This window comes from Paraphaeosphaeria sporulosa (genome assembly GCF_001642045.1).
Source record: "Paraphaeosphaeria sporulosa strain AP3s5-JAC2a unplaced genomic scaffold CC84scaffold_2, whole genome shotgun sequence".
Taxonomy (NCBI): Eukaryota; Fungi; Ascomycota; class Dothideomycetes; order Pleosporales; family Didymosphaeriaceae; genus Paraphaeosphaeria; species Paraphaeosphaeria sporulosa.
The window spans coordinates 4,370,164-4,396,204 of record NW_017253361.1 but is presented as its reverse complement, the minus strand read 5'-3'; the positions used below and the strand labels follow the sequence as shown (position 1 = coordinate 4,396,204).

Genomic DNA, 26,041 nt, shown 5'->3' with positions numbered 1-26,041 from the left:
TGATGACGTCCCGCGCTGTGGCGGGGCAGGCTTAGTCCAACACTACGCACACGCCGAACCATCACCACGCATGTGCATGCGTGTTCACGGGGCCCTGGGAGATTTCACTGCGCGTGTGATTGATTTAACCCTCTGGACGCTACTGTTCAATTATACACCCAAAACTCCAATACACCTCTATATGCAGCCATTTCGCGTACTGCCGCAGGCCCGTGAAGCAGTGCCCCCGCCAGCCCATGCGCCCAAGGGAACCCAGATGCGCCGATGCTAAGTAACAAGAACACGCTCAACGCATGCGCGGCCCATTTGGCAGGCCCATGCGTCTCCTCTCGGGCTGCTGCGGCGGCGCACTGTTGTATGAGGGCCCATAGGGGTCGTCGTTGCCGCCAGACCACGGCGAGTTGGCCGACATGTTGTAGTTCTGCGGCCTCCCTCCTCCCGAGTATCCACCAGTGCTGCCACGATCGTCGGGATAGGGCGCGCGCCCTCCACCCGCCTGCGGTCGGTCATACTGACTGCGCATGCCACCTGAAGGCGCTGGCGAGGTTGTGGGGCTTGGGTTCTGCGAAGACGATGGGTTCTGCGACTTGCCCGACCCCCACAGGCGTGCCTTTAGCCTGTCTTGTGCCGATGTTGCAGAGCCGCCCGTCGTCTGAGGTGCCAGCTCGTTGCGGAAGGACGAGGCGCTCTGCTGGCTGCCGGCGCGCTGGCTGGGCAGCGGTCTGCCCTGCATCTGGGGCTCTGGCGATAGCGAGTTGTGCGCCCTCAGACCGCCTCCTCCTCGGCCTTGCGCCCGGCGCAGCGACATGGGCTCTTGCTGTTGCGGTGCAGCCTGCGACGGCGAGTCCCATAGATCACCAAGCCCCCCGCCACGGCCCGTCATGGGCTGCTGCTGTCCCATCTGGCCGTACCCTCGCCCTGCTGACGACACCATCTGCACCGGCGCGGCCTGCGGTGCCTTGGGGTCGGGCGGCAGCCATTGCGGGAATGGCCGTCCTTTCTCTGTGTAGTATGCGCGCAGCGCGCGGGCGATGTGCGAGTCGTCTTCGGTGTCGCCGTCGGCTTCGTCTGAGAGGAGGGTCCGCCGCAGCGTGTTGTACTTGGACGTGGTAGTCGTGAGGAGGTTGTTGAGGTAGTTCGACATGGTGGGCGCCCTGCAAAGGTCGTCTCCGGCGTCAGCGAGGCTTGCGCGCCTTGTCGAGCGGGTTGCTTCGCTGTGTGTTGGTTGAGGACGGTGTGGGGTCCCGGGCTGCAGCTGCCAATTTCACGAGCGTTTGGAACGACCTGCCAAGCGACCGCCTTTCTACTCGACCACCGTCTTGATCCGTCTCATCGACCGTTCAAAACAACCGCTCCGACAGCGATTTCAACGTGGCGTAAAAGCTCGCGCTACGAAAGTGGAAGCTATTCGAGCCTGAGTCGAACCATCTTTGTGCAGCTTGTCCAACCCACCGGAGCGTTTGTGCTACACAGTGCATTCCATCCGTCATAGCTCCAATATCTACGGCCTTGAACCTTGCGTGGCTCAACGGTCAATAGAAAAGGCGGCGAGAATGATGAGCAACCACAGCCACCTTCTAATCCAAATTCAACTGGACTTCATCAGCCTGACGATTCGTCTTCGCCATCATACACGCATGATTTCTCCTCCAAACAAAACCCTGCCTTACTACTGTGTCAGGATCCTAAAGTGGGGGCGAATCAACGTCCCCATTGAGTGGGGCAATACTCTGGATTCACAACGAACAAGACAGTTATGGGCACATTCATCGCAGGCTGTGAAAAGAGCGTTTCTCCGATCCATTGTCGTCCTATCAAAGCACCGAAAATTATGGGTCATATCAAACGGTCGTGGTGGACATGACACCAGAGGAGATGTTGCAGGTTATTCCGTCAGAGGTCGAGATGTTGGAGGAGAGACTTGCAAGATGAATGCTTACAATCATATCGTCGGACTACCCCAATTGATCTTTCCCATGTGCACTTTCCGACCTAGATCAAGCACAACTAGTCATTACTGAGACCTTAGACTAGTACCGCACCAAGTTCGAAAAGCTAGGACAAAGGCGATGGCTGCTTGTCGAAATGTGCTGTACGCAACGCTCGTCAGCCATCATTACGAATAGTTCACTTTGGACTCGGACGGACGGCTCTACCGTAAACCCACCAGATAGGTGAGTAGCGAACGAAGCAGGAAGAAGTACACATTCACACCGTCCGTCATAACTCCCACGACTGAAAGTATCCCAGCGTTCGACGGTGTTCGCTCCTCCGCGCCTCCGGGGAACGACTTTCAATTTGCCTACTGGGACAGCAGCAGCCCACTCTCTCCGCCCAGGCAGAGGCACTGGGTTATAGTCCTGCTCCAATCCCTAATCTCTCGTGACACGTGCAGGCTCACGCGGTTTCAGATGAAAACTGCAGACCATCTGAGATACCAACACGTATGGCTCCAGGTACGAGGAGCTTGAAGATGTCAGCCATTTCGGAATCGCATGATCGCCGACCAGGGCGTATCTTATCGTGCTCCCAAACTAACATTTGCACCTCGGGAGAAGGGGATGTAGAAGCGATTGCGAAGACGATCATCGCTTACAGCATGTGCGTCCGCCGTCAAACATCTGTATGGGTCGAACGCCTTTGGATTTGGAAACGCTATCTTGTCCTTAAGATACCACATTGGCGATGAAGTACTCGTCCCATTTCGATGATATAGAAACTCTAGCATCTACACTTCTATCAGCCTTCTAACGAAAAACGACAATGTTCATCACATCTTCGCAACGCCAACTTTCTCCAGCACGAACGCCCCCGAGCCCTCCGCGAAGACCGTGCCACGCCCGTCTTCCACCGACCCCCACGTCTCAACCCACCGCCCCTTCTCCCGCACCAGCTTCGCTCTGACCTTCAAGATACACGGCGTCGCAATTGCCTTTTTGTATTTCACATTCAGCTCCGACGTCGCGCTCGTGTTCTCGTAGTAGTACGAGAGAAGCGTGCCCATGACCTGGTCCAGCAACGAGGCCGTGACCCCGCCGTGCAAGCGCCGCACGCCGCCGTCTATATCACTGCCTATGGATACCAGAATAATGGCTTCGGCGGCGGAGGGGTCGGCGAGGTCGAATGCTATATCCTCCTTGGCTTGCTGGCGTTTGGCCTCCACTTCGTACCTGCCGGCATGTGGGGTGTCGTGTATGGGTGCGCTTCCGGTGAAGATGATGGTGTTGTCGACTTCGCGCGTGTGGCCCTTTCCGGGCCGATAGAGTGATAGGAATGCGCGGATAGCATCGTCGGTGAAGAGCGTGCGCGCAAAGAAGGTGTTGGAGACGCCTTTGCGGTTGTCGGGGATGTGGCGTTTCGAGATGTGGGTGATGGTTGGGTCGGAGAGCAATTCATTGCACCATTCGTGTGCGGTGAAGTCGTCGATGTGCTCGTGTGGGGGGGAGGTCATGGTGGTTGGTAAGTGCATGGACTGGTCGGAAGGGTTTCACGGAAGCAGTCTGATCGGTGAACTCATGTCATTCAGTTGATAATTCTACGGTACTAGCGCTGCGCTGTGCATCCGCGACTCCTCAATTGCGATGGGGACAGCTCCAACGTCCCGAGGTTGAAATTGGGAGGACAATTGGACCCGGACTTAAGCTGCTAGCGCCGGCTTGTCACCAGCCACAATCTGTGGCGCGCGGATGACGCACCGCATCTGCACCTCCAACGCGTCCTCGTACGTGATGTGGAGCTGAGAAAGTGTGCCGTCTTACCGCCTCTTGTTTCGCTTTTCGACGACTTGCTCCTCTCTGTCCCTAGAACGGGCGATTGTCTCTCCTTCACCATGGACTGTCATCCCTGAGCTGTGCCCTCGAATTCTTCTCTTACCTGCCGCTTCGGCTTCCTTGAACATGGCAAACCGCCGAACCAAGGCCACCACAATTGCCCTGGGCCTGGCATGTGCACCATTCCTCTGCTGCTGGATCATAATCGCCTCGTGCTGCTGTCCGCGCCGCCTCCATCCGCACGGCGAATCCGGCGAGAAACGCCGCTTTGAGAAGCGCCAGACCATGGCACCCCGTCCGTTGCCCGTTCGGCCACCAGAGCGTGCTCTCACCATGAGAAGACGTACTGCAGAGCCAGAGAGTGAGGTTCAGCCGCAAACGCCTCGCGGGGTGACTCGCAATCAGTCCGCATCCCGGCTGATGCAGCTTCCACTGGAACTTAGGCAAATCATTTATCGCGCTGCCATTGGCGATTCCGTGATGCACATGGTCACCAAGAAATACAAGCTCGGCCACCAGCGCTGCAAGGCCCCCACCATCGCCGAGTGTCCAGAGCAGTACAGCTTCTTCAGCCCCGACAATGTGTGGTCGCCGCTGGGTGAACCACTGGACAATCCACCCGCCACAGACGGCGATATCCTGCCATTGCTGCTGACCTGTCGCCAGATGCAAGTCCCTCCTCTCCGTTTACCTTATCTCGACTAACGTAATGTAGATACTCCGAATCAATAGAATACCTCTACTCAACCAACACTTTCTCCTTCTCCGACCTCGACTGCCTCCGCTACTTCTCCTCCACCATCCTCCCCCACCGATGGTCCCTCGTGCAAAACATCGACATCGAATGGTGCATCTCGTGGCCCATCTACGACCCCCTCGCCCAAGCCCTCCTCATATCCCGGCCCGCGTTGTACCCACCTCACGATGAGGCGACGTGGGAAGGTACATGGCGTATCATTGGCCAAATGCCTAGCTTGAAATGGCTCAGGGTCAGGCTGATGTATTTCGACGGGTTCCGGGATTCGGCCTGCGAGGAGAAATTGCTCGCGCCGCTGCGGCAGGTGACACTGCCGAGGACGTTTACTGTGCATTTGAACTGGGCTGGGGAGGAGATTGAGGGGGCGCCGTTTCGGGCGATTAGGCCTGGGACGAGGGAGTCGCTGTTTCCAGATGAAGAGTGGGCATAGACAGCAATGGCATATCTAATGCTGCTATTGCCCAATGTCGTGTATACGCTGGCAGCGCATACTCTTTGAAATATCTATATCGTCTAGCTCTACATTCATTCGTTGTATATCGTCCGACACTCGTTCCCTTCCCACCCAGACACTACACGGTGCTCACGCATCCACAACCTCATAACTAACCTTACTAATCCCCTTCTGCCGCTTGATCCCCCTCACCACCACCCTCCCCAGCTCCTTCAGACATGCCACATGTGTCCCTCCACACGGATAACTCCCCAACCCCCCGATATCCACAACCCTCACCTCGTCCCCCTCCCCCACCGCCGCGCCGTCCAGTCCCGAGATGCACTTGGTCCCGGCCTCCTCGCCCGTCCAGAAATGGATAGCAACCCCCAAGTCCTGCGCCACCAGCTCGTCCACCTTGTCCTGAATCCTCGCCTTCGCATCGCCCGGAATGAGTCCAATGTTCTCCACAAACGCCGCGCCGGGGTAGTGACTCGCCTTGCCGTCCCGCAGATCGCGCGGCAGCCCCGCCTCCCCCGCGCGACTCAGCAAGTGAATCGCCAAGCCCAGCACGTGCCCGGCCGTGTGCAGTCTGCTGTGCAACACCCTCGTGGGCACGTCGACCGCCTGCTTGACCTCCAGCCCCACCTCTGCATCCGTGAAGCGCGGCTCCTCCGGCGCGAAAGTGCCCAGGTGCAGAATCGCGGCCGAGGCGTCCACCTTGCGCACCTGGTGCACCGTGAACTTGGGATCGTTTCCATCCGGCGTTGGCGACGTCAATGTTATAGTGCCTACATCTGAGGGCTGGCCGCCGCCTTGCGCGTGGAAGATGGTTGACGGGGATGTCAGGATGTACGGTGTTTTGGTGGTGTCTGGGGGCGGCTTGAAGAGGGGCTGGGTTGACGCCGGTAGGGAGCTGAGGGGCGCGATGGACGATAGAGTCGTGTTGTGCGCATACATCTGGCCCTCGCGGTGGTAGACAGGGTCTGTTCTCTGGTCGGCCATGGTGGGCGGTGCAGCTGAGTAGTGATATAGGACGTGGGATGGATATTGTGATGTGCCGCGGAGGTGGGATTGGAGACTTTGGAGATGAAAGCGTGTTCGCATGTGCTGGGGACGTGTTGGGCTCTTGAAACTCTTCCTATGACTGTCCGAAGAAGAAATCAAGAGCGCACATGGAAGATTCGAGATATCGATGTGCATGTACAGTGCCTAGACATGCGCCCTAGATGTCGTACCTCATCGCTACTAGCCTAGACTAGGAAGGTGCGATCGCATTCAATGCAGGGACCATACCACAAATTGTGAGAAATAGTCACGACGCCCTTGACGACTTGAACACGTTTGGGGAAGAAGTCTATTATATTTTCAGGGCTGGGCGAGGTATACACAAGATGTCGGTCGACCTACGTACCTACCCGCTCCCTCCATGTCCATCGCCGCGAAGCTGGTATCATATCATCCTACACGCTCTCTCAAGTCCGTCACAAACTGCCACATCACTCCACCTACTGAATGTATTCCTGCAACGCCTGCCTCGTCACAGGATCCAACCGCTCCTGTACGAAGGTAACGATCTTACCGCCGTGTCTTGAGTTCGCGTCCTTCAAGAACTGTCCAACCCAAGCCTTGACGTCCGTGATCTCGGGGAAGGGATCCCGAAGCGGCTTCTTGCAGGTGTTGAGTGGAGTGAAGCCGACACCAAAGCTGACCTCATCGACATCTGCGTCTGCAATGAGATCATCACCCTTGCTGACCTTGGGCGGATTGACTAGTAGCTCGATGAGTCGCTGCGTGGTCAAATTCCAGCCCTTGGGATATCGGTCGACGAAGGCCTGTGAATCAGTGAGGGTCTTGGTGAAGGAGACCACAGCCGTTTTCCGGTCGATCGGGCGAGTCAGCTTTTGGGTATCCGGGAGAACAATGGTGAGGTAAATGCCCTTGAAAACACTACCCATAGTCAGCAAAGGTCCGATTGGTCACAACTATGGAACTTACTCATGCTGGACTTGATCAGTGATGGCGATGAAGAAGTCCGCGCCCATCCCTTCCCGGGAGGAGATGAAATGGTAGAATGCAATGAAGCGCTGCGCAAAGTTCTCCGTCCGCATACTAGACAGCCGGGTGATCATGAGCTGGATGATCGTAGGGTAGTATTGTTGGAGCGCCGAGACTGGAATAGTTGCAACGATTGTCTCGATGAGCTCGAAGGCGTAGGTCTCATTGGCCTTGGATGTGACCAGCTTCTGGAAAATGCCGAGTATCGGTTCAAGCTGATTGTTTGCCACGATGGTCTGCGCGTCTCGCAAGATAATTGCAGTGAGTAAGCGGACTAGAGCTGGAACATTGCTCCTTGTCTCCCAAACGCTGGGCTGAATGATGACTTGTGCAAGACTTTGGTAGTACGCAGTGAGGGCACCAGAAGGATTTGTTTCCAGCAGTGCGGCAAGGAGTTGGAAGACGTATGGTGCGAACTCCTCGACATTGTCTGCCAAGATGAGCTGGAAAGGCTCGGCGAGCTTCGTCTCGAACAGCTCGTTATGTGCTGGGGCCGCAAACCGGATCAAAGCACCGAGACCTTCGAACAAAAAGTACTGGAACCGGGGGTTGCTTGGGTTGTGGCGTATAATCTTGAGAATGTTGATGAAGTAGCCAAGCACCAAATCATCTATAGGCAGCACGCCATCGCGGATGAAGATCAGGACGCGCATCACGCATTTCATGAGGAACTCGTTCTCTTGAATTTTTTCGGGGGCCGTATCCTTGGTAACGAGCTTGAAGAGATGAGTGAGCAGGTCCCTTGATGAGCCAACTACCTGGTCTCTTGGGATGACCGAGGCTTTGGTGTTCTCATCTGTGAGGTACAGAGCACGCTCCACAGCAATTGCGGCATAGGTGTGCACCACGTAATTGGAGTTGCCCAGGTGATTCACGAGCAGAGGGAAGGCGGCGCGCCATAGATCGGGCGAAAGCTGGTTGCGGAAGTTGTACAGGAATTTCACAGAGTCCACCTTGAGGATGAGACTGACGCTTTCTCCCTCCAGGTCAGATGCAATGTGGGTCTGGAAGAAGTTCAAAACGTCGACATGGGGGTTCACGCTCACGACACCCTTCCCGGCCGTGACGGTTCCCAGAGCAGCGATAGCCGAGAACAGGTAAACAGCGGTATCCTTGTGCTTCCAGTTTTCCTGGGGGTCCTTTGTATACTCTTGGAGGTAGCGATCAATGTAACTCTGTGCCGTGCTCGTCACGAGGTCCTGGTAGCGCTGCATCAGGGTGCGCAGGAAATTGGTGGCTGCCCTCCGCCTCGTGTCGTTGTCTGAGCCCTCAAGATCTCGGCGGATAAACTCAATCGGCTCGTCTTCGAAAAGCTCCACATCGGATTCGCGCAAGGTGAGGTTGGGCAAGATGATGTGTTCCATGATCTGGACCAGCACTTCCTGGTTGTTGAAGGACTCGGCATGTTGAGTGGAAGCAACACTCGTGAGGAACTGCAGTGCTTTGCTGACCAAGATGTCGTATCTAGTCTCCAGGTTTACAGTGCTGAGGAACTGCCATGTCGACTGGACAAACTGAGGTAGCTGTGCGCCAAAGACATCCTCATACTTTTGCACGTAGAGCATCAAGACCTCGAATATGCCCGCGCGTGTGAACTCCAGGACACCGGACTCGTCGTCGCTGTCCGTATGGAGCGCGGCATTGTCGTAGATGAGATATTTGTGCAAGAGCCCGGCGATTGCGGCAATGTTGTCTTCGAAGACAGGAGGCAAATCCTGACACGAGAGGTCGTAGAAGAGCTTGACGATTAGATCGAGCTCGGTGAAGGCGCCCTTGAGGGCCTCGGGGTTATCTTGCGAATTCGCGATGATGGAGTCGACGCATTGGAGCTGATTGAGGAACGGCTCGCAGAACTGAGTGAGGACGTGGTTGATCTCGGTGAAGAGGGCGTCGGAGCGGAAGAGCGGTCGCCATCGCTTGAAGATGGAGTGTGCTACGCGCAAGACACCAATGTTTACCGTGGTGTTGTCCTTGGTCAGTCGCGAAACCAGGTCTGCGACCAACGTGTCCCACCGCTCGTAGAAATCGCTGTCTGCAATCACGCTGATGGCCTCGCCAAGCTGGGCCTGCAGGTTTGGCGGCACGCTGACCATCAGGCCGATCAGCTCGCGCTTGATGGCGGTGACCTCGTCTGCTGGCAGCTGGTGGGCGCCATTCTCGTCGACCCAATGGCGCTTGATGTGGTTCTTGAAGTACAGGGCGCTGGCGAGCCGGATGGTAGACGGGAACGAGTCACCGGCCACGATCTGGAGGAGGCGGAGGGAGAAGCCCGGCTTGGTCTGTTCCTGGGAGATGGCAGCCTCGGCTGGGGAGTGTTAGCGGGGTCCTTGCATTCCCACTGGGGGTTCGCCATTGCCTGTCTGAAAGGCGGTGGCCAAAATTGGAGACGCCAGGGCTAGGAGTCTCGAGGCATTTGCTTTGCTGGCTACACATGTGGTCTGCCTGCCCAGAGCATACGGTCCCCACGTGAAAGCGCAGGCGGAGCTCAGAAATTTTGTTGCATGCTGCGCACCAAGCAGCGGCGGGGCACCCACGGACGTACCTTGCTTGTTTTGACGGGGATCCAAGCTGGCCTCGAGCAGCGTGGACAGCGTGGGGATGTCGGTGGCCATGGCGGGAGGGCTCACCAGAGGGGGTGTGGTGGGAGGGAGAGCGAGGCGGTGGAGCGCAGCGGTGGTTCTTTGGGCGTGTTTGGCTTGCGGCGTCAAAACAGTGCCAGTGCGGCGGAAGCTCTGCGCGCCCAGGGCGCACGGCGGCCCCGGCTTTCCCCAGATTTCATGGTTTTCGGTCGCAGAACGCCATCGCCGCTGCCGTCCCGTCCCATGACCAGGCCGCGCCTTCTGCTCCCACGCCCGCCGCCCGTCTCTCGCCACGCCCACCGTCAAAATGAGCTCCCGCCATGCCTGAGTCTCCGCGCCCTCGCAGCCTGGCCCACCACTCGCCTCCTCGCCGCCCCCGCCGCCCAGCGCTTCGCAGCCCCGCCCGCCTGCCCGCCGCATCAGACCCGCTTCGATGAGTGACTCCGGCCTGCAAACGCCGCACACCCACCGTCGCCACAGATAGCTGCCAGAGACGCGGCTGCCTAGCCCCCCGCTGCACCCGCTGCGAGTACTCACATGTCTCCGCCGGCCGACCATGTCCCGCGCACGCCCGACCGTCGCTCCTCCTCCGCCGCCCTGTTCGGCGCCTTCCGTTCGCTAGCTGGTGGCCGTCTGAAGAGCGCAACACCGCCGCCCTCGGCCTCGTCGACCATCTGCACCCCGGCTCGCGCTTCGTCGCTCGCCGAGACCCTCGTCAGTCCCTCTTCCTCGTCCGCCGACGGCTCCCTCAAGCGCATAAGCGAGCACATCGTTGCCAAACATGCGCGGCCGGTGCTGGGCGGGCCGCCGGAGCTGGACGGTCTGGTCGAGCAGCTGGACACGAGCCGTCCGTTCGCTGAGCGCGTGGCTGCTGTCGACAAGATCTGCAAGATCATGGAGGACTACACGATCGAGAACGTGCTGGATCTGTGGTCTCGCGCGAGCGATATGCTCCTCCCAGAGCAGCCAGAGAATGTGGCGGAATCTGGATACAGACTGCTCCGATACTGCGTTGGCCTGCCCAAGCTGAATACGCTCGAGCGCAGCGTCCTGTTCGATGCCGCCTGCCTGCGCAAGACCGACCGCAGCTTCGACAAGCGCCTCGACATCATTGCTGCTCTCACCAAGGGCGGTCGCCACGTCGAAGCCTGCGAGTCGGCCGTGGCCCATTTCGTTCTGGCTTCCTTCGATGTCGTCCCCAGGCAGAGTGTGGATGCATATCGAGCGTCACGCAAAGCCAGCGGGAGCAAGAAGAGCGCGGAACCCGCCCAAGAGCTGGAGAACCTGGCACAATTGTACCAGTACACCATCGACCTCTGCAAGTTCAACTCCAAAGTCTTCAGCGACGATGACTTGGAGCATCTGTTGACCAAGGTCATATCCATATGCCAAGAGACCAGCCGGCTACCGGACATTGAGAATGCCATTCGACTGTTCGACACCATAATCACATACGTACACATACCGAACCGCTGCCTGCGCCCATTGCTCGAACTTCTTTGCGCCATCCACCGGCAGTTGGACGATCTCCAGAAGCAGACCTGGACTACTCTGAGCAACCTGTTCAAATCGCACGTTGGCCAAATCGCGGTAAACGCTCTTCTGCGCACCCTTAATGAAGGTCCCGTCCGCAAGAACCGTGACTCTAGTGCATACAGAGGAACGATTCAGGTCCTGCAGCAACTCCTCCTCGAAAACGGACGCAATGGCCTCCCTATTGTGCCCATGTCATTGTTGTTCCCTGCGCTGAAGGCATCGATGCATAATCCCCACAAGACCCAGGAAGAGTTTGTAATGGATCTCATCGACGCAGTCCTGTCAGATGCCTCGCTGAAAGATCTGCTGCTTTCTGAGGTGGACTGGACTGAGCTCTTGGACATTATTCTCACGTGTGCTGAGCGAGGCCATGAGCGTTTACGGGCTCAGTCAGAGAAGCCAACGGATACCGGGACCCCTAGGAGTGGTTCGATTTCTCGCAACGCTTTGTCGAACGGAGCTGGTTCAGTCGTGTCCAACGGCGACGAGGCTGGCGAGGTGATATCGAATCTCGACCTGGCTGTTCCTGAACCTCGGATAGAGACCTTGTCCCGTCATTCTGAAGACAGAGTCTTCAAGATCTTGACCAAGCTGGACGGCATAAGCAGCGAGCTTGATTTTGTGCAAAAGGATGCCGTCATGGAGCTATGTATGCGTCTGGCCCATTGCCTCAGTGATACCACGACCGAGAACGTGATCAAGTACTACGTTGACGAACGGTATCTGCATCCTTCAAATGGGAAGTGGCTCGAAGCCTCTCGCAGCATGGTATCCGGCATCATCAAAGACAGCAGCAGACCCCGTTCACTCCGTATCATGGCCATCAAATCACTGCGGGAAACATACAACACCGTGGAAGTCCTGTGTCCGAGCGACCTTGTTCTTCAATGCGGGACGCTCCTATTGAATAACATAGAAGACGAGGAGGATGTCGCCGTTCTGAAAGAACTGGTCGATTTTGCCGTCGAGGTCGCCGATCGAGCGTCTTGGGACAGCTTTTCAGACATAGCCGCGCTTCTAAAGAGACGGATGCAGCGTACTGCGGCGCTGCACCATTCTTCGGAGAGTATTGCACACGCACTGTCTGCTTCTTTTCAGCTCGAGAGCGATAGAGCGTTGGGCTCTTCTTGCAATGTCATCGCTACGGGCTTCGTGCGCTTGTTTATCCGAAGCGTCCCACGTTCTGCTCGTAAGACGCGGCTTCTGTACGAAATCCTGCGCCATGTCGCGGGTACTGACGGTTACGAGAGCGATGCTCGCCTCACAGTCTTGCGGCTACTCTGCCGTTTACGGGCAGATTCCACCCATGCCCTCTTCGTCAATCAATCTTCAGAAGGCAGAAGTCTGGCTGCGGTGCTCTGCCGGACAGAAGAGACAGCCGCCACTTCTGCAACAGACAATCCTCCCAGCCAGTCGCGACATGATGAGCAGTCACCATTCCGAGAGCAGCGAAGGGTCTCAGGAAGTCCACTCCCGCCCACCAACAAGCCCCTTACCCGCTTTTCCAATTCCGCCGGACGTGTATCGAAGCCAGTACCACCCCTTTGGATGTATCCAGGGCCGAAAGGCTTGCCCGAAGAGCCTTCCTCCGACGTTAGCCGAGTCGTCTTCTCTCACATCAATCCCGAATTTTATCCACTCAGCGACGACATTCTGGATATGGAAATTACTTTGTGGCTTGAACTAGCCATCTCCTTGCTGCAAAAGTCGCCCGATTGGGAGGTCTACAGCTACGTTCTTGTGCACCTGGGACCGCAACTGTCGAACCAGTCCCTGGTACGAAGCTGCATACCTCAACTCAAGATGCTTCGCAATGTTCTCTGCGAGCAGATACGCAATTCTTCTTTCCAGGAGCCTCCCCCACACACTCTTCTTAAGAAGGCAGACGTAGCTGTGTGCCTGTTCCATCTCCTCACGGTGCTCATCAGCTATCACGATTACTTTGAGAAGAGTGAAGAAGATGACCTAGTCAAGGCGTTCATCCACGGGATCACCAACTGGGATAGAACGTCGAAGTGGTGCATACACGCGCTGTCAGTCTGCTGCCTCGAGTTGCCGCTTTCCGTCAGCAAATCCTTGGATATCGTTGTACAAAAAATGTCGCAGATTGTCACAAAGCCTGCGACAGCCATACACATCCTGGACCTCCTCACTTCTCTGGCGCGCATGCCTGAGCTGTACAAGAATTTTCGTGAAGACGAGTTCAAGATGGTTTTCGGTGTCAGTTTTCGGTACTTGCAGCATATTCGCGATCAACGCGAGCGAGCTGCTACCTCAGCCGCTCTCCACAACAACCATCGGTCCCTGCGCCACAGCGGACCTTCACGGGAAATCACCTCATCCCCCGACGCAGCCGCCAAGCAAACAAAGCCTGTCGAGGACGACCTGCCGCAGTATCTGTACTCCCTGGCCTACCACGTCATCGCGTTCTGGTTCATGAGTCTGAAGATGGAGGATCGCCCAAAGCTGATGCCTTGGATAGCACGAAGCTTGCGTTTCACAGATGGCATGGGTAGACAAGCGGAATTAGAGGAGCAAGGTCAAGTTATTGTGGACATGATGAATCTGGTCTGCTACTCGGACCGCGACGAAACCGTTCCAGACGACAACTTTGCCAAGCCAGGCGACGGGGAGCTATGGAAGAAGTCTTGGATCGTTGGGCACAGCTTGGTGACCATAGAGACGGCCGCGAGAACGGGCGTCTCTCAGATTATCAACAGAAGACCCGTAAGTATTGCTCCCATCGTGCTCAGGATTACCAGTAACAACCATAGTGTGCCACCCGCTGCCTCTCAGTGCGACCTTTGCTCGCTCCACCCCCGCGCCATCAAGTCGCCCTGACATTCGGTCTCGCCGCGGAAGCTTTCGAGAGCTCCTCTTATATCGGCATCCTCCCTGAGGACATCTTCCAGACTTTCTATGCGTCTCTGAATTCAACTTACGACCCGCCTATCGTTCTCCCAGACGACGACATGACTCGTCGCGCGATTGCCACCTTTGATAGGATTTCAGCCGTCGACAGCTACAAGGTCGGTGTCATTTACATCGGCGATGGCCAGACAGACGAACGCGAGATTCTGATGAACGACATTGGCCCGCCCGCTTACACGTCCTTCCTGAGCGACCTCGGTACCTTGTGCCGCCTCAAAGGCGCAAAGTTCAACACGGGCGGCCTCGACACCCGGAACGACCAAGATGGTGAATTCACTTATTGTTGGCGTGATCGGTGCATCGAGCTCGTCTTCCACATTACGACCATGATGCCTACGAACCGCGACGACGGGATGACCTACCCCAACAAGAAACGCCACATTGGCAATGACTTTGTCAACATCATCTACAACGACTCTGGTCTCCCCTACAACTTTGATACCTTTCCTTCGGCATTCAACTATGTGCACATTGTCATCTCTCCCGAATCTCGCGCATCCTTTGTGGACCGCCGCCTCGACTCCGACCCCGAGGGCAAAGACCGATACTATAAGGTACAGGTAATGACCAAGCCTGGTTTTCCAAATATCTCGCCTGCAGCAGAGACCAAGATCTTGGCAGGGAAGCACCTTGCCGCTTACTGCCGCCTCATTGCCATCAACGCTTGCGTTTTTTCCGCGGTCTGGTTCATCAAAGACGGCGGCGAGTCTGTCTCGTCGTGGCGCAACCGACTCCGCGAGATCCAGCGTTTGCGCGAGCGCTACGGAGCCTCTGATACGCACGTCTTTACATCTCCCTCGTCGCCCAACAACCAACAGCTCCAACAAGGTCTCTCAAGCCCACCATCACGAGAAAACAACCTCGCCAGTCAGTTCAAGCGCACCAGTGTCGTCACCTACATTAGCGAGGGCACTAACCGAAGCAGCATGACCAGCAGTTCGCATGATGTCGCGCTATAAAAGTCGGGCTTCCTTCGGGGTTCATGGTGTTTTGTGGGAGCATTTACATATATACCCTTTCTGTTTCGTCGTTTGTGGTTGCTCGAAAAATGGTGTCGGCTGGTATGAGGTGTTGTATGAGTTTTGCATTGCATGGCGCCGGCATACGGATGGGTAGGATAAGAGGAGATACAGAAAAGTTTTTGCGTGTTTACCTATCTGATGCTCTACAACGTGGCTTGGGGAAACTGCATGGCTCTGGTAGCAGCCGTATCCAGATATTGACCCGGTGGGGAGTACCTGGATGGTTCATGCCAGCCCAATCTATGACGTATGGGATGCAAAACAAGCTTCGTTCACAGGAGCGATAAGCTGCGGTGACGCTCGGCTTGTGTGCGACAAGGTTGTAGATGTCTTTCGCAGCTGCCTGTTTGGGGAAGAGCGGGAGAGGCTGTAGCGTAAGCTGACCCGAGCAAACCCTGCGCCGCCCAACGCAATAACAGTGTTGTCAAAGACTGTCGTCAAAGTATAGAAATAGTCACTGCTAGCTGAGTTCATGCGGTGCGAGACGAGTAGGGCTCAGGGCGAGTGCTTGGGAGAAATTGCATCTATTCCCGCCTCCGGCTATGTCTGTTACGTGACGCACAGCAGTGTACCTGTTGCAACTCCTACAGCGCAACGACATACCCGGTGGTCGACCGGCAGCGATCTACCAAGCGTGCTCGCCCGTCGATAATCGCGCCCCTCTCGCACCAATTGCCATCCCCAGTCAAAGTGAGATGCCTGTTCGGGCCTCGTATCTTCCCCGCAACCATTGCTCCAGGCAGATGGCTCAGGACACTGCCCCGGCCGCAGACATCGGCACGGTTTATTCGGCCGTTTTCTCTTGACGTAGTCTCGTAGCGAAACGAAATGTCTTAGCCACCCTGTGCCTATAAGACCCGCGAGCCCTCCCTGCTCGCAGACTCTTTCGTTCCTACGGCAGCGTTCAGGTATCAGCCAGTCCACATCATGACACGCTTCTCGACACTACTCGCGCTCGGCTGCGCGACGCTCGGCGCGGCCCGCAAGCCTACGCTTGAAGAACGCGGTATCCCCGTGGACCCGTCGGGCGTGAGGACCATCACGTCGCCGCAGGGCGCGCAGATCCGGTTCAAGCAGCCCGGAAAAGATGGCGGCATTTGTGAGACTACCCCTGGAGTGGATGATTATGCGGGATACATCAGCCTGGACGAGAAGACCAACATGTTTTTCTGGTTTTTTGAGGCGAGGACGGATCCTAGTAATAAGCCGTTGACACTATGGCTGAATGGGGGGCCGGGCTCGGATAGTCTAATTGGGCTGCTTCAGGGTAAGTGATTCAAGATTGAGGGCGAAGACTGAGCGGAGGATGCTAACTGATGTGTGCAGAACATGGGCCCTGCAATGTCACCGAGGATCTGAAGACGCAGCTGAACCCCTACTCTTGGAATGAGGAGTCCAACATGCTATACCTTTCGCAACCAGTCGGCGTCGGCTTCTCATACGAGACTACCGAGACAGACTCAGAAGGTCGCTATTCCCTGGTCGATCCTGATACTGCCAACACCACCCACGCCGCTGCTGTCGGCGCATGGCATATCCTGCAAGCTTTCCTGGAACTTTCTCCCCAGCTCGACCCCGACATCCAGAATTTCACCTTCAACCTCTGGACAGAGAGCTACGGCGGACACTACGGCCCAGGCTTCTACAATTACTTCTATCAACAAAATGAGGCGATCAAGAACGGCACCGTCCAAGGTTGCGAGCTCCGAATGGACACCTTGGGTATAATCAATGGCATCATCGACGAAGAGATTCAGGCGCCCTACTACCCCGAATTCGCAGTGAATAACACCTACGGTATTAAATCCATCAACGACACCATCTACACCTTCATGAAGACCGCGTACTACATCCCCGACGGCTGCCGCGATTGGATCCAGAACTGCAAGTACGCGCTGCGCCAGGACGCCGGCTCCGAAGACACCTACTTTTACTGCTCGTCCGCAACCTCCATCTGCCGCTCCATGGTCGAGGAACCTTACTACTCGTACGGCGGCCGCGGCGTCTACGACATCCGCCATCCTTACGACGACCCCACGCCCCCGGACTACTTCATGGACTTCCTCAACCTGGCATCCACGCAGGAGGCGCTCGGCGTGAACATCAACTACACTTCCTCCAACGCGCCCAACGTCTCCTACGGCTTCCAGACTACCGGCGACTTCGTGTACCCGCTCATCGACGACCTGGAGGAGATTCTCGGGTATGGAGTGCGCGTGGCCATGATCTACGGCGACGCGGACTACATTTGCAACTGGTTCGGCGGCGAAGCCGTCTCGCTTGCCGTGAACTACACGCACACCGAGGACTTCCAGGCCGCGGGGTACGTCCCCTTCCTCGTCGATGGGGTCGAGCACGGAGAAACCCGCGAGTACGGCAACTTCTCCTTCACGAGGATATACGAGGCGGGCCATGAGATTCCTTACTACCAGCCTGCTGCGAGTCTGGAGATTTTCAAGCGCGTGCTGCAGGGGCTCGTCATTCCCGATGGAAGCAAGGCTATCACGGCGGATTATGCGACCAACGGGACCGCGAAGGCAACGCATACGGAGGCTTTTGTGCCGTTGCCGCCGAGCGGGACGCCGAGTGCGAGTGCGAGTGCTGCAATTTAGGGGACGGCAATTGGTACATAGATAGGGAAATGTAATGGACCTGTATGATTAATACGTGTTGATGTGATACTTGGATAGCTCCGGGGTCCAGGTGTGAGATGGGTTGTCCAGCACGTGTGACGAACGCACGTGGTGATGTCCGTTTTCGCAGTGGATGTATAATTTTGCAGAAACGGCCTTTCCTGGTTGCTTGTAAACCTCCTGTCGAACAAATCAGCAGAGAGCATGATGTTTCTGCACCTGATATTGACTATAATTCTCGATTGGTCCCTGCTGCTGGATGTGAAAGACGTCTTGCACGTGACTCGAGGGTCCCGGGCGAGCAAATCTTGAGCTATATGCGAGTAACGTTGGAGAACAACAAGCTCCCCATAAGTGTGTTTTTCGGTGATACTGTGGCTGTAGCCAATTGTAAATCTTCCGGACTCCGCTTTGAATACAAAAGTGAACGATGTCATCAGATCCGCTAAGATGGGTAAGTTCGATTCCAGAGCAGAATGTGCATGGCGAAATGCATGGGAGTCTCGTGCGAATCATGGACTTTGCGCATGGCAAACGCGGCACAGTCGCGTGGCTTGGCTTGTCAGGTGGCGCATGCAGCTCGGTCGTTTCCGTCACAATTCCAGCTTCGTGACAGCGTGCTGGCCGTTGCAGGCGTGTAACGTTCTTTAAGCATTGGTCCAGTGTTAGGCTAACCATGAAGGAAAATGGTTTGTTGATTGTGATCCAGCAAGATTACATGATCTGCATTTCGTGTAGGAACGATGCTGTGCTACACATGGGCAGCCAGCCTGAGGTACCAACCAGGTCTCCGGGGTCACCGAACGGTGTTCGCTCGTGCTGTCGAAATTCGTTCACGCCGTTGACGAATCCGGCCATTCGACGACCACGCGCCCATGTCCGAAGTACGACATTCCCAGCTATGGCCACCTCGGAGGAGGGCCTACAACTGATTCCCTCTCTTGTCGTACCTCTGAGATCTCTGTTCCTTAGTCCTTAGACTAATAGTGACATCTGAGGCCTCGACGCTTACACCCAAGCTCGAAATTTTCCATGCAGTGGGAACGAAGCGCAGGCGGAAAATTCCCATGTCGTCATTGATACACTTACTCACAAAGCGATCTCACTTGTCTTGCCTTTTCGAGCTTGGTCTCCCTCCACGAACCCGCGAACCCCACTCTCTTTATTCGATCGCGTAGATGCTAGCGTCCCGTTCCATAGATCCTAGTGCATGAGGTAGTCGGTAGCGCGCTCGCAGCGCGCCTCTCACCGTTTGCTATATTACCCTGTCGGGAACCCTGCATTTGTCCTGCACTCTGGACGCGCTCAGCTCGCGTGTTCACCATCGACCAGTTTTTAGACATGGCGAACAACTCTTACAACGACCCGCTGGGCCTGGACGAGACGCAGAAGCCTCCAATTGAGAAGATGCGGACACAGGTCGAGGTGCCTATCTACAACGATGTCGAGCGAGTCGCGGCGACGGACATGTCGTTCGGGGCGATCCTGAAGGGTACGGCTGCGAATCCCATGACTACGTTTGAGAAGAAGGCTGCCCTCATCAACGTGGAGATCGACAACTTTGGTTTGGGAAGGTACCAGATATGCATCTGGTTTCTGTGCGGGTTTGGGTACTTCCTTGACCTGGCGTGGTCGCAGGGCGTGGGCTTAATTGCTTCCGCTGTGTACCAGGAGATGAACGTTCCGCCTGCGAGACAGGGAGACATTTTCTCATTGGCGAATGCCGGGCTTGCTGTTGGCGCACTTACCTTCGGCGTGTTGGTGGACATCATTGGGAGGAAATGGGCGTTCAATTTGACCTGTTTGATCACCTCCATCTTCGGACTGCTCATTGTATGTCTTGCGTTATGATCTCTCCGCTCTGACAGCTTGCTAATTCCCTACCAGGCTGCGCCGAAGTACAACTACGAAGCTGTATGCGGAATCTATTTCCTCGCGAGTCTTGGACTGGGAGGCAACATTCCCATCGATGCCACCATCGCCTTGGAATTCCTTCCTCAGAGTCGCCGCAATCTGGTCGCCCTCCTCTCCCTCTGGCAGCCGATTGGTGTTGTGGCCGCATCCGGTATCGCATACGGCACCGCCGCTAAATACCGTTGCGATCCCACTCTTCCTGCCTGCAACGCCGTGGGCGCAGGAGAAGCCTGCTGCTCAGTTTCCAGCAACATGGGATGGCGATACGAGGTCATCATCCTCGGCTGCGTCACCCTAATCATCTTTTTCCTCCGCTTCTTCGTGTTCACTTTCCACGAGTCGCCAAAGTTCCTCCTTGCCAGAGGAAAAGAGGCCGAGGCGATTGAGGTACTCCACAAGATTGCGAAATTCAACCGCGCTCCGCCGCCAGCACTAACCTTGGAGATGTTCGCAGCGCTCGACGAGATGGATTCCAATACATCCACCGTCAGTGTGGAAGGCCCGCGAACTCGCAAGGAGATGGCCAGAAAAGTGGGCAGGGACATTGGCAAAGAGCTCAAGCGCTTGAAGGGAGTCTTCGCGAACAAGCTGCAGTGCTTCACCTTCATTCTGCTCGCCGTTGCGTATATGGTGCGATAGCTCGTTCCTTCTCTTCGACTTATGCTAATCACTCCCAACAGGGCGACTACTGGTCTTTCAACCTCGCAGGTGCCTTCCTGCCTCTCATCCTCCTGCGAAACAACGTCTCAGACGGCCGCGGTTCCGTGTCGGACACGTATAAGCAATACGTTATTATCTATGCCCCGGGAGTCATTGGCGCGACACTTGCCCTCGTATCCGTGCAGATGCCGCTCGTCGGTCGCAAGTGGTCGCTCGTGTTTTCGGCTATCTGCCAGGGTCTTGCAATGGCCATGTATACGCAAGTGAAGAACACGGCGGGATACGTGGGCTTGAATGCTCTCGAGTATATCATGCAGACGGTAAATGAACTCATTGTCTTCTGTAGAAGGATCCCGCGCTAACTTCTAAAAGTACTTCAACGCCGTGCTGTACGCCTCTGCCCCCGAACTCTTCGACACCACCTACCGAGGTACTGTCAGCGGTATGTTGTCTTGCCTCGGTCGTATAGCAGGTATTGTCGCGCCATTTGCAGGCGCCAGCTTCCTCGCAGATCAGAGCTCAGGCATTTTGTGGCTGGGAGCGGGCGGTATCTGGCTTGCTGCGCTTGTCATGGTGTTTTTGCCAGTCGAGATGAGGAACAGACAGATGTTTTAGATACATGCTCTCAGTCACGACATAGATAACGAAGAAAAGAATGCGTGGCGTCCACGCAACAAATCTTGAACAACAGATTTATCGAGATTTCTAAACATTTTGCTTTTGGGACTGTGGGCTAGATGGAACTGATCCGTTGTAGCTCGTTCAACGATTTCACTTGGTATGGTCTTTGACAAGCCGCTCACTAATGGTGAGGAAGCAACACAAGCTATATCACTCTTGAAGGGCACGATAAACAGATGACCACGCAGCATGAAGGTCTATGAACCATTCTTTGGTATTCTGAATTTTCCGAATGGACGATCCGCATCTTCTGCCCTCACCCATGGGTTTCCCCCCCCCCCCCCCCAGAAAATGCCCGCGTTCCGGCCGAATGCCCCGTCCTGGATTAGTTTTCGTGCTCCCCATCAACGTAAAAAGGAGCGAAGTAATTGCCATTCAGGCTGAGGACCCTTGAGAGGCCTGGAAATCCCAATTCTCCTCTCGAACGAACCAGTTCTCGAGACGCAGCTCAAACTTCAGAGAGTCGAACATCTCCTTAATGTTGAAGCTTGCATCCTATTATTGGACTCCGCGCCATTCTGCACGCTGATCCGCTTTGAAGGAAAGCTCGCATTCCTCGGCCCACTGAATACCGCTCACTTGGTTATGCAACGATGGATCCAGAGAAGACTTTTCGCCATCGAAATGATCCCCCATCCCATCGATGCAAGAAGCGCACATCATCTGGTTATCGAATTCTTCTTGCAATTGATTGTGGAAGTCATGCGTCTCGTTTTCGAAGTTTTAGAACCCGTCTTCGAATTGGTCCTCTTCCATCTCATAGACTTGTTGAGTGGGGTGGAATAGGTATAATGGGGGCCGCCAAGGCGTAATCTTCTTGCATCTTAAACCAACGTGCCAGTATACAGCGGCCGTTTAGGAGCGTTCAGAGCCACAGAACCGACTCACTGGCAGGCTCTCGTCTTTGATGTTCCGTAGATCGTGTCTGTATTTGGTGTTCGCACCGCCTCTGTCCGTTGCTGCCGCCTTGTTGTCTTTGCTCTGCATGTCTCCTATGGCTGACTGCAGTTCGTTCTCCCGTTGTGATCCATAAGCTTTTTTCATTGCCTTTCGCAGTTATCGCTCCAACTTCCTAGTCCTCCATGACAGTAGACTCTCCGCAGAAGCCCTCTCCGTAGATTAGGCAAGAGAGTTTGGCCGCCTTGAAATGAGGTCACACCCTTTGCCTTCTCCATCAGCACGACTTGGTGCGTCTCCACCGCGCTTTGGTGTGTGTGTGTGTGTGTGTGTGTGTGTGTGTGTGTGTGTGTGTGTGTGTTGGGGTGGGGGAGTCAAAGGCGCCATCTTTGTTTCGAATTGCCGTGGAGTTGTGTGGCTACTGTGTGGTTTAGGTACTGCCTTGCACCAGGGAGAGAGTCAGTATTTGACCTACTGAGCGGGTGCTTCATGCTATCCCGTTTGAACAGCACGAGACGTTCAACTGTGCACGGCACACTCGCCCGCAAACTGCCTATACTGCGAATTTTCACTGTGATCGCACGAATACCACAATCATGAATATCCTGTGCTCAGTAATTAAGGAATTTCGCAGTCAATTCGCTGGAGGGCATACATTGCAACTTTACTCAACCACTGTCTCCAAGTAAATATGTATCCAACAGCAAGGCCTGCGTCGACCAACGTCATCTGAGCATTACCTGAATCATAAGTATGCGCGTCCTTCGGCTCCAGAACACGAGGACCGTCCCATATCGTTTGAGAGAGTAGTGCGACTGGTCAGTCGCAGAACCATGCGCTGCATGAAAGCTCACATGGGATTTGGCACCGTGCATCAAAATTCCTAATGGGGAAATTCTCGATACGCCGTTGATCGCTGCGCAAAAGTACCGATGTGAACTGCGACGGCGGCGGTTGTCTCCGCCGACGTCCGAGATCGTTGAACATGGGTCGACTCTTTCAACGATTAGAACAACCCACAGCACGATCCATATTATAGTAACGCTTACTGCCACAGAGAATCGACAACAACAGTTCCCAACCATCCTCATGGTCTCTGCCGTAGCCAGTCTTGATATTCAAATCGCCCTCTTCTCCTAGGCCTCAGTGTCCTGATATTGTCGTTCTTTTTCAAGTCACAAGCATGACACAGCTTCACGAAGAAGGCTAATGGCCCAATCGATCAAATTACAGTATCTTTATTTGTTGCAGAGCACCGAGGTGTGAAAATTAAGCAAACTAGCTAGACGTACAAAAGCGCAATACAAGCGAGCTACTGCTCACGGGCACGTCTCCACACCCTCGGTATAAGGAGGCGAACCGCGTCGGGAAAGGTCCAGATCGTGAGACTAGGTTGAAAAAGGTACAGAGTGTAGGATACCGACATTAGGGCATTCGGTTGGGGCTGGATTTTCGGACAAGACAGAAATGATAGATGGTGTTGGACGCTGAAGTCGAGAGAGTTGTGTAGCGATTTCAGCAAATTTTGACGAACAGAGTCGCAAATCCTGTTCCCACAGAGTCTACCGTACCGTGAAGAGCACAGGAACAAAATTCATTGAACTCTCCATTGAACCAGAAGCCTGCATACGCCTAGTTGTTGGTGCAAGACGCGATGCAAGCATTTCCTTCGGTAGGAGAAGTGGGTATCTTCGACATCAAATTTCCATATATCTGCGAAGAACACCTCGTCCTCTGGTATGTCTCATTGCTGTTCTTATTCAACATTTAAAGGAACATTTCACGGGTATCTTCTATGGCGGAAAATACGTAGGGCTAATAAGATAGCTGAGACCTAGAAGTCCTGATCTCGGAGCCTGAAATAACGCAATGCAATGAGGGATGCTGAAGAAACAGCCCGAAGCTAATACCTGACGTTTGTACAGATTTCAAGTCTATGGAAGGTATGCCTCCTCAACTTACTTCGAGCCAGTGGTCCAAATCAAACTTCCTCATGTCCTCGAAAGGACCCTGTAACGCCCCTGAATTATTGAATTTGCACACTAATAATAAATTGACATTAGGATCCATGAAATTAGTTGCTGCTGCAGCTTTCATTTCCACCTCACCTGTGAAGTTGCCCTCTAACACGGAAGCCACGCATTGCAAAGTGGTACCATTGATCACCACCGCACCAAGAGCCAACAGAATCTTTCTGCCTCTTCAGAGCTGGTTGAACGGTGACACGCCTGCTTCTTCCCGTTGGACCACGCTAACCATATTGCCTGAATAAGTAGGCCATCAGTCTCGATTCCCTCAAATTGAGCTACCAGTGCGGCATTCTGACCGCGTTCTGGAATTCAATGTCAGTGGAGGTGATCCTGAATCCCCTCGGCAATTTGGGTAAGAGAATATTGAATTGCATGCCAGCCCCTGGCTCCGTCGTCTAAGGCAGGAACTGCACCATGCTCTGTATGCTCGTCAAGATCTTCTTCGTCATCAGAACGAGCGCCTCCGTGGACTTGGTCTTGATCGTATAGTCCCTGTTCGTGTTGTTCGAGTTCAGCTTCGCTGTGCGATTCCTCGAGTGCAGCGATTCGATTGCGCCCCGATCGGTCGAGTCCCGTGTACACATGCAGCCGCGAGTTTCCATTCGGTAGCCGTCTGTATCACACCCCCCGGCTGGGTCTCCATATACAGGGCATCCGGAGTGTTGCCATCGACACTCTATCATGCAAACAAAGCAGAACTAGTAGTGGCAGTTTTCGGAAGTCACATGATTACAGGCATCGTAAAGTTGGATCCAGGTGCGGCATCGAGGGCATGGCTTGATGCGACAGTCAAGCGCGTAGTCCAGCAGCCAGTCAGGTTTCGCAGATGGATCATCGGAGCTGTCAAATCGATGGTAGACACCCTCACACAGAGTCTTACAAATCATGCAGGTCTCTGTGCCACACGAGTAACATTCAGCGACTTGGCTCTGAGAAATACCCACGTCCCTCATCCCTGACACAACAAGGATGAAGCCATATGTCACACTTCACACAATGAACACAGAGGCCAGGCGTCAGCGTCATGATGCAGTAGTCTTCCGCCTTTCTCTTATACTGCCGGATCTTGTCCAACCCCCTACGGTTCCGATCTAGAGAGACCAGACATTGGTCAATATCCATGCCGCGACGGTTGTCCAGCGAAGGACAACAGCGAGCACGAAAATACTGCCAGCCTGGCGTGAGTGCCATTTTCGATATGGCGTTTATGCAATCCTTGCACAAAAAGTGTGCGGCGCAAGTGGCCACCTCTTCTTCGCAGCAGCTAATAAGGTCGTGCTCGAGAAGGAACTCTTCCTGACAACAATCAAATTTGTTTTCGCCAAGCTTCTTGGGAGGTGACTCCTCGTCTGCTGTGATTGCCTAGAAGTAGTCCACTCCCAATAGCTTGACGTGTTTGATCACACCGTGGAGACGCTTCAATGTATAATTCGATTGACGTGGCGCTCAGGTATGGGTGGAGCGGGAGAATTTTTGCGTGCGATTGGGTTTCGACAGAGAAATCGCGCACGCGAACAGTCGCCGGGAGCTCTGGAGTGTGAGAAGTGTAGCTGGCAGCGGACTCTCTCGAGCCAAACAGGGATATTTTTCGCGGTGTTTCGTACGCGCTGCTTGTTCGTGGTCGGTTCTGGTTTCATGTGACTCTGAGTCGAGCTGTCGGGGTTTTGATCCGTGCGGTCGAGCAATGAGAGACAGTTCAGAAATGGTGAGCCATGTAAACGCTTGTACTCGTGGTAAGAGGCAAGGGCTAGAGAACGATAGTGTTTCATCGAGTGATGCACGCCATCCGAGTGCGACTTATTGTTTGTCCCCTGCACGGTAAGAGCCCAGAAGTTCGTTAGAGACGTTCGAGTTGAATGTATTAGCCACGCACGCTGGACCTATGGAGTTGCCGTTAACGGAAAGAGATGCCTAAAGATATGAGACCAAAGAAAAGGCCATGGGTCAGAAAGCAAAGCCTCCCTGAATGGCCAATCAATCCCCGATACACCGGGTCCAAGGTCCCAATCTAGGCACCATCGGCCGGCGCATGCATCACTACTCAACACTACTTCAAATCAAAACATTGCGGTTTCGCGCACATTGCCTTACAGCACGTTTAACAGCCGATGCAGAGGCCCCAGTCTCGATGATTGTAGGC

The 26,041-nt window shown here is 55.0% G+C and overlaps 10 protein-coding genes across 10 annotated transcripts; 5 read left to right on the top strand and 5 right to left on the bottom strand.

The window, feature by feature from the left end:
* Positions 1–113: 113 nt before the first annotated feature.
* CC84DRAFT_1161697 (uncharacterized protein) lies at positions 114–1,255 on the bottom strand. Its single transcript, XM_018177810.1, has one exon. It carries the CDS (start codon positions 1,142–1,144, stop codon positions 287–289), a length of 858 nt encoding a protein of 285 aa, XP_018041226.1. The 5' UTR covers positions 1,145–1,255; the 3' UTR covers positions 114–286.
* Positions 1,256–1,302: 47 nt separating this feature from the next.
* Positions 1,303–2,405, top strand: CC84DRAFT_1161696 (uncharacterized protein). Its single transcript, XM_018177809.1, has 2 exons — positions 1,303–2,200; positions 2,251–2,405. Exon 1 carries the CDS (start codon positions 1,554–1,556, stop codon positions 2,019–2,021), a length of 468 nt encoding a protein of 155 aa, XP_018041225.1. The 5' UTR covers positions 1,303–1,553; the 3' UTR covers positions 2,022–2,200; positions 2,251–2,405.
* Positions 2,406–2,513: 108 nt separating this feature from the next.
* CC84DRAFT_1161695 (uncharacterized protein) lies at positions 2,514–2,784 on the bottom strand. Its single transcript, XM_018177808.1, has one exon. It carries the CDS (start codon positions 2,678–2,680, stop codon positions 2,519–2,521), a length of 162 nt encoding a protein of 53 aa, XP_018041224.1. The 5' UTR covers positions 2,681–2,784; the 3' UTR covers positions 2,514–2,518.
* Positions 2,691–3,584, bottom strand: CC84DRAFT_1161694 (uncharacterized protein). The gene has a single exon (XM_018177807.1). It carries the CDS (start codon positions 3,449–3,451, stop codon positions 2,771–2,773), a length of 681 nt encoding a protein of 226 aa, XP_018041223.1. The 5' UTR covers positions 3,452–3,584; the 3' UTR covers positions 2,691–2,770.
* Positions 3,585–3,719: 135 nt separating this feature from the next.
* Positions 3,720–5,066, top strand: CC84DRAFT_1161693 (uncharacterized protein). The gene is made up of 2 exons (XM_018177806.1): positions 3,720–4,438; positions 4,486–5,066. The coding sequence occupies exons 1-2, from the start codon at positions 3,897–3,899 to the stop codon at positions 4,955–4,957; spliced, it is 1,014 nt and encodes a 337-aa protein (XP_018041222.1). The 5' UTR covers positions 3,720–3,896; the 3' UTR covers positions 4,958–5,066.
* Positions 5,067–5,110: 44 nt separating this feature from the next.
* Positions 5,111–5,965, bottom strand: CC84DRAFT_1081854 (uncharacterized protein; the record flags this gene model as incomplete). Its single annotated transcript, XM_018173951.1, has 1 exon — positions 5,111–5,965. The coding sequence occupies one exon, from the start codon at positions 5,963–5,965 to the stop codon at positions 5,111–5,113; it is 855 nt and encodes a 284-aa protein (XP_018041221.1).
* A 296-nt stretch (positions 5,966–6,261) lies between these two features.
* CC84DRAFT_1113489 (Cse1-domain-containing protein) lies at positions 6,262–9,700 on the bottom strand. Its single transcript, XM_018175357.1, has 3 exons — positions 9,561–9,700; positions 6,959–9,323; positions 6,262–6,910 (listed from the first exon to the last, which is right to left on the bottom strand). The coding sequence occupies exons 1-3, from the start codon at positions 9,628–9,630 to the stop codon at positions 6,469–6,471; spliced, it is 2,877 nt and encodes a 958-aa protein (XP_018041220.1). The 5' UTR covers positions 9,631–9,700; the 3' UTR covers positions 6,262–6,468.
* An 845-nt stretch (positions 9,701–10,545) lies between these two features.
* Positions 10,546–15,023, top strand: CC84DRAFT_1083035 (uncharacterized protein; the record flags this gene model as incomplete). The annotated part of the gene is made up of 2 exons (XM_018174000.1): positions 10,546–13,860; positions 13,908–15,023. The coding sequence occupies 2 exons, from the start codon at positions 10,546–10,548 to the stop codon at positions 15,021–15,023; spliced, it is 4,431 nt and encodes a 1,476-aa protein (XP_018041219.1).
* A 990-nt stretch (positions 15,024–16,013) lies between these two features.
* CC84DRAFT_1256601 (peptidase S10, serine carboxypeptidase) lies at positions 16,014–17,698 on the top strand (the record flags this gene model as incomplete). The annotated part of the gene is made up of 2 exons (XM_018184638.1): positions 16,014–16,353; positions 16,413–17,698. 2 exons carry the CDS (start codon positions 16,014–16,016, stop codon positions 17,696–17,698), a joined length of 1,626 nt encoding a protein of 541 aa, XP_018041218.1.
* Positions 17,699–19,126: 1,428 nt separating this feature from the next.
* On the top strand, positions 19,127–20,908 carry CC84DRAFT_1082460 (sugar transporter-like protein; the record flags this gene model as incomplete). The annotated part of the gene is made up of 4 exons (XM_018173985.1): positions 19,127–19,552; positions 19,607–20,263; positions 20,314–20,613; positions 20,666–20,908. 4 exons carry the CDS (start codon positions 19,127–19,129, stop codon positions 20,906–20,908), a joined length of 1,626 nt encoding a protein of 541 aa, XP_018041217.1.
* Positions 20,909–26,041: the final 5,133 nt, after the last annotated feature.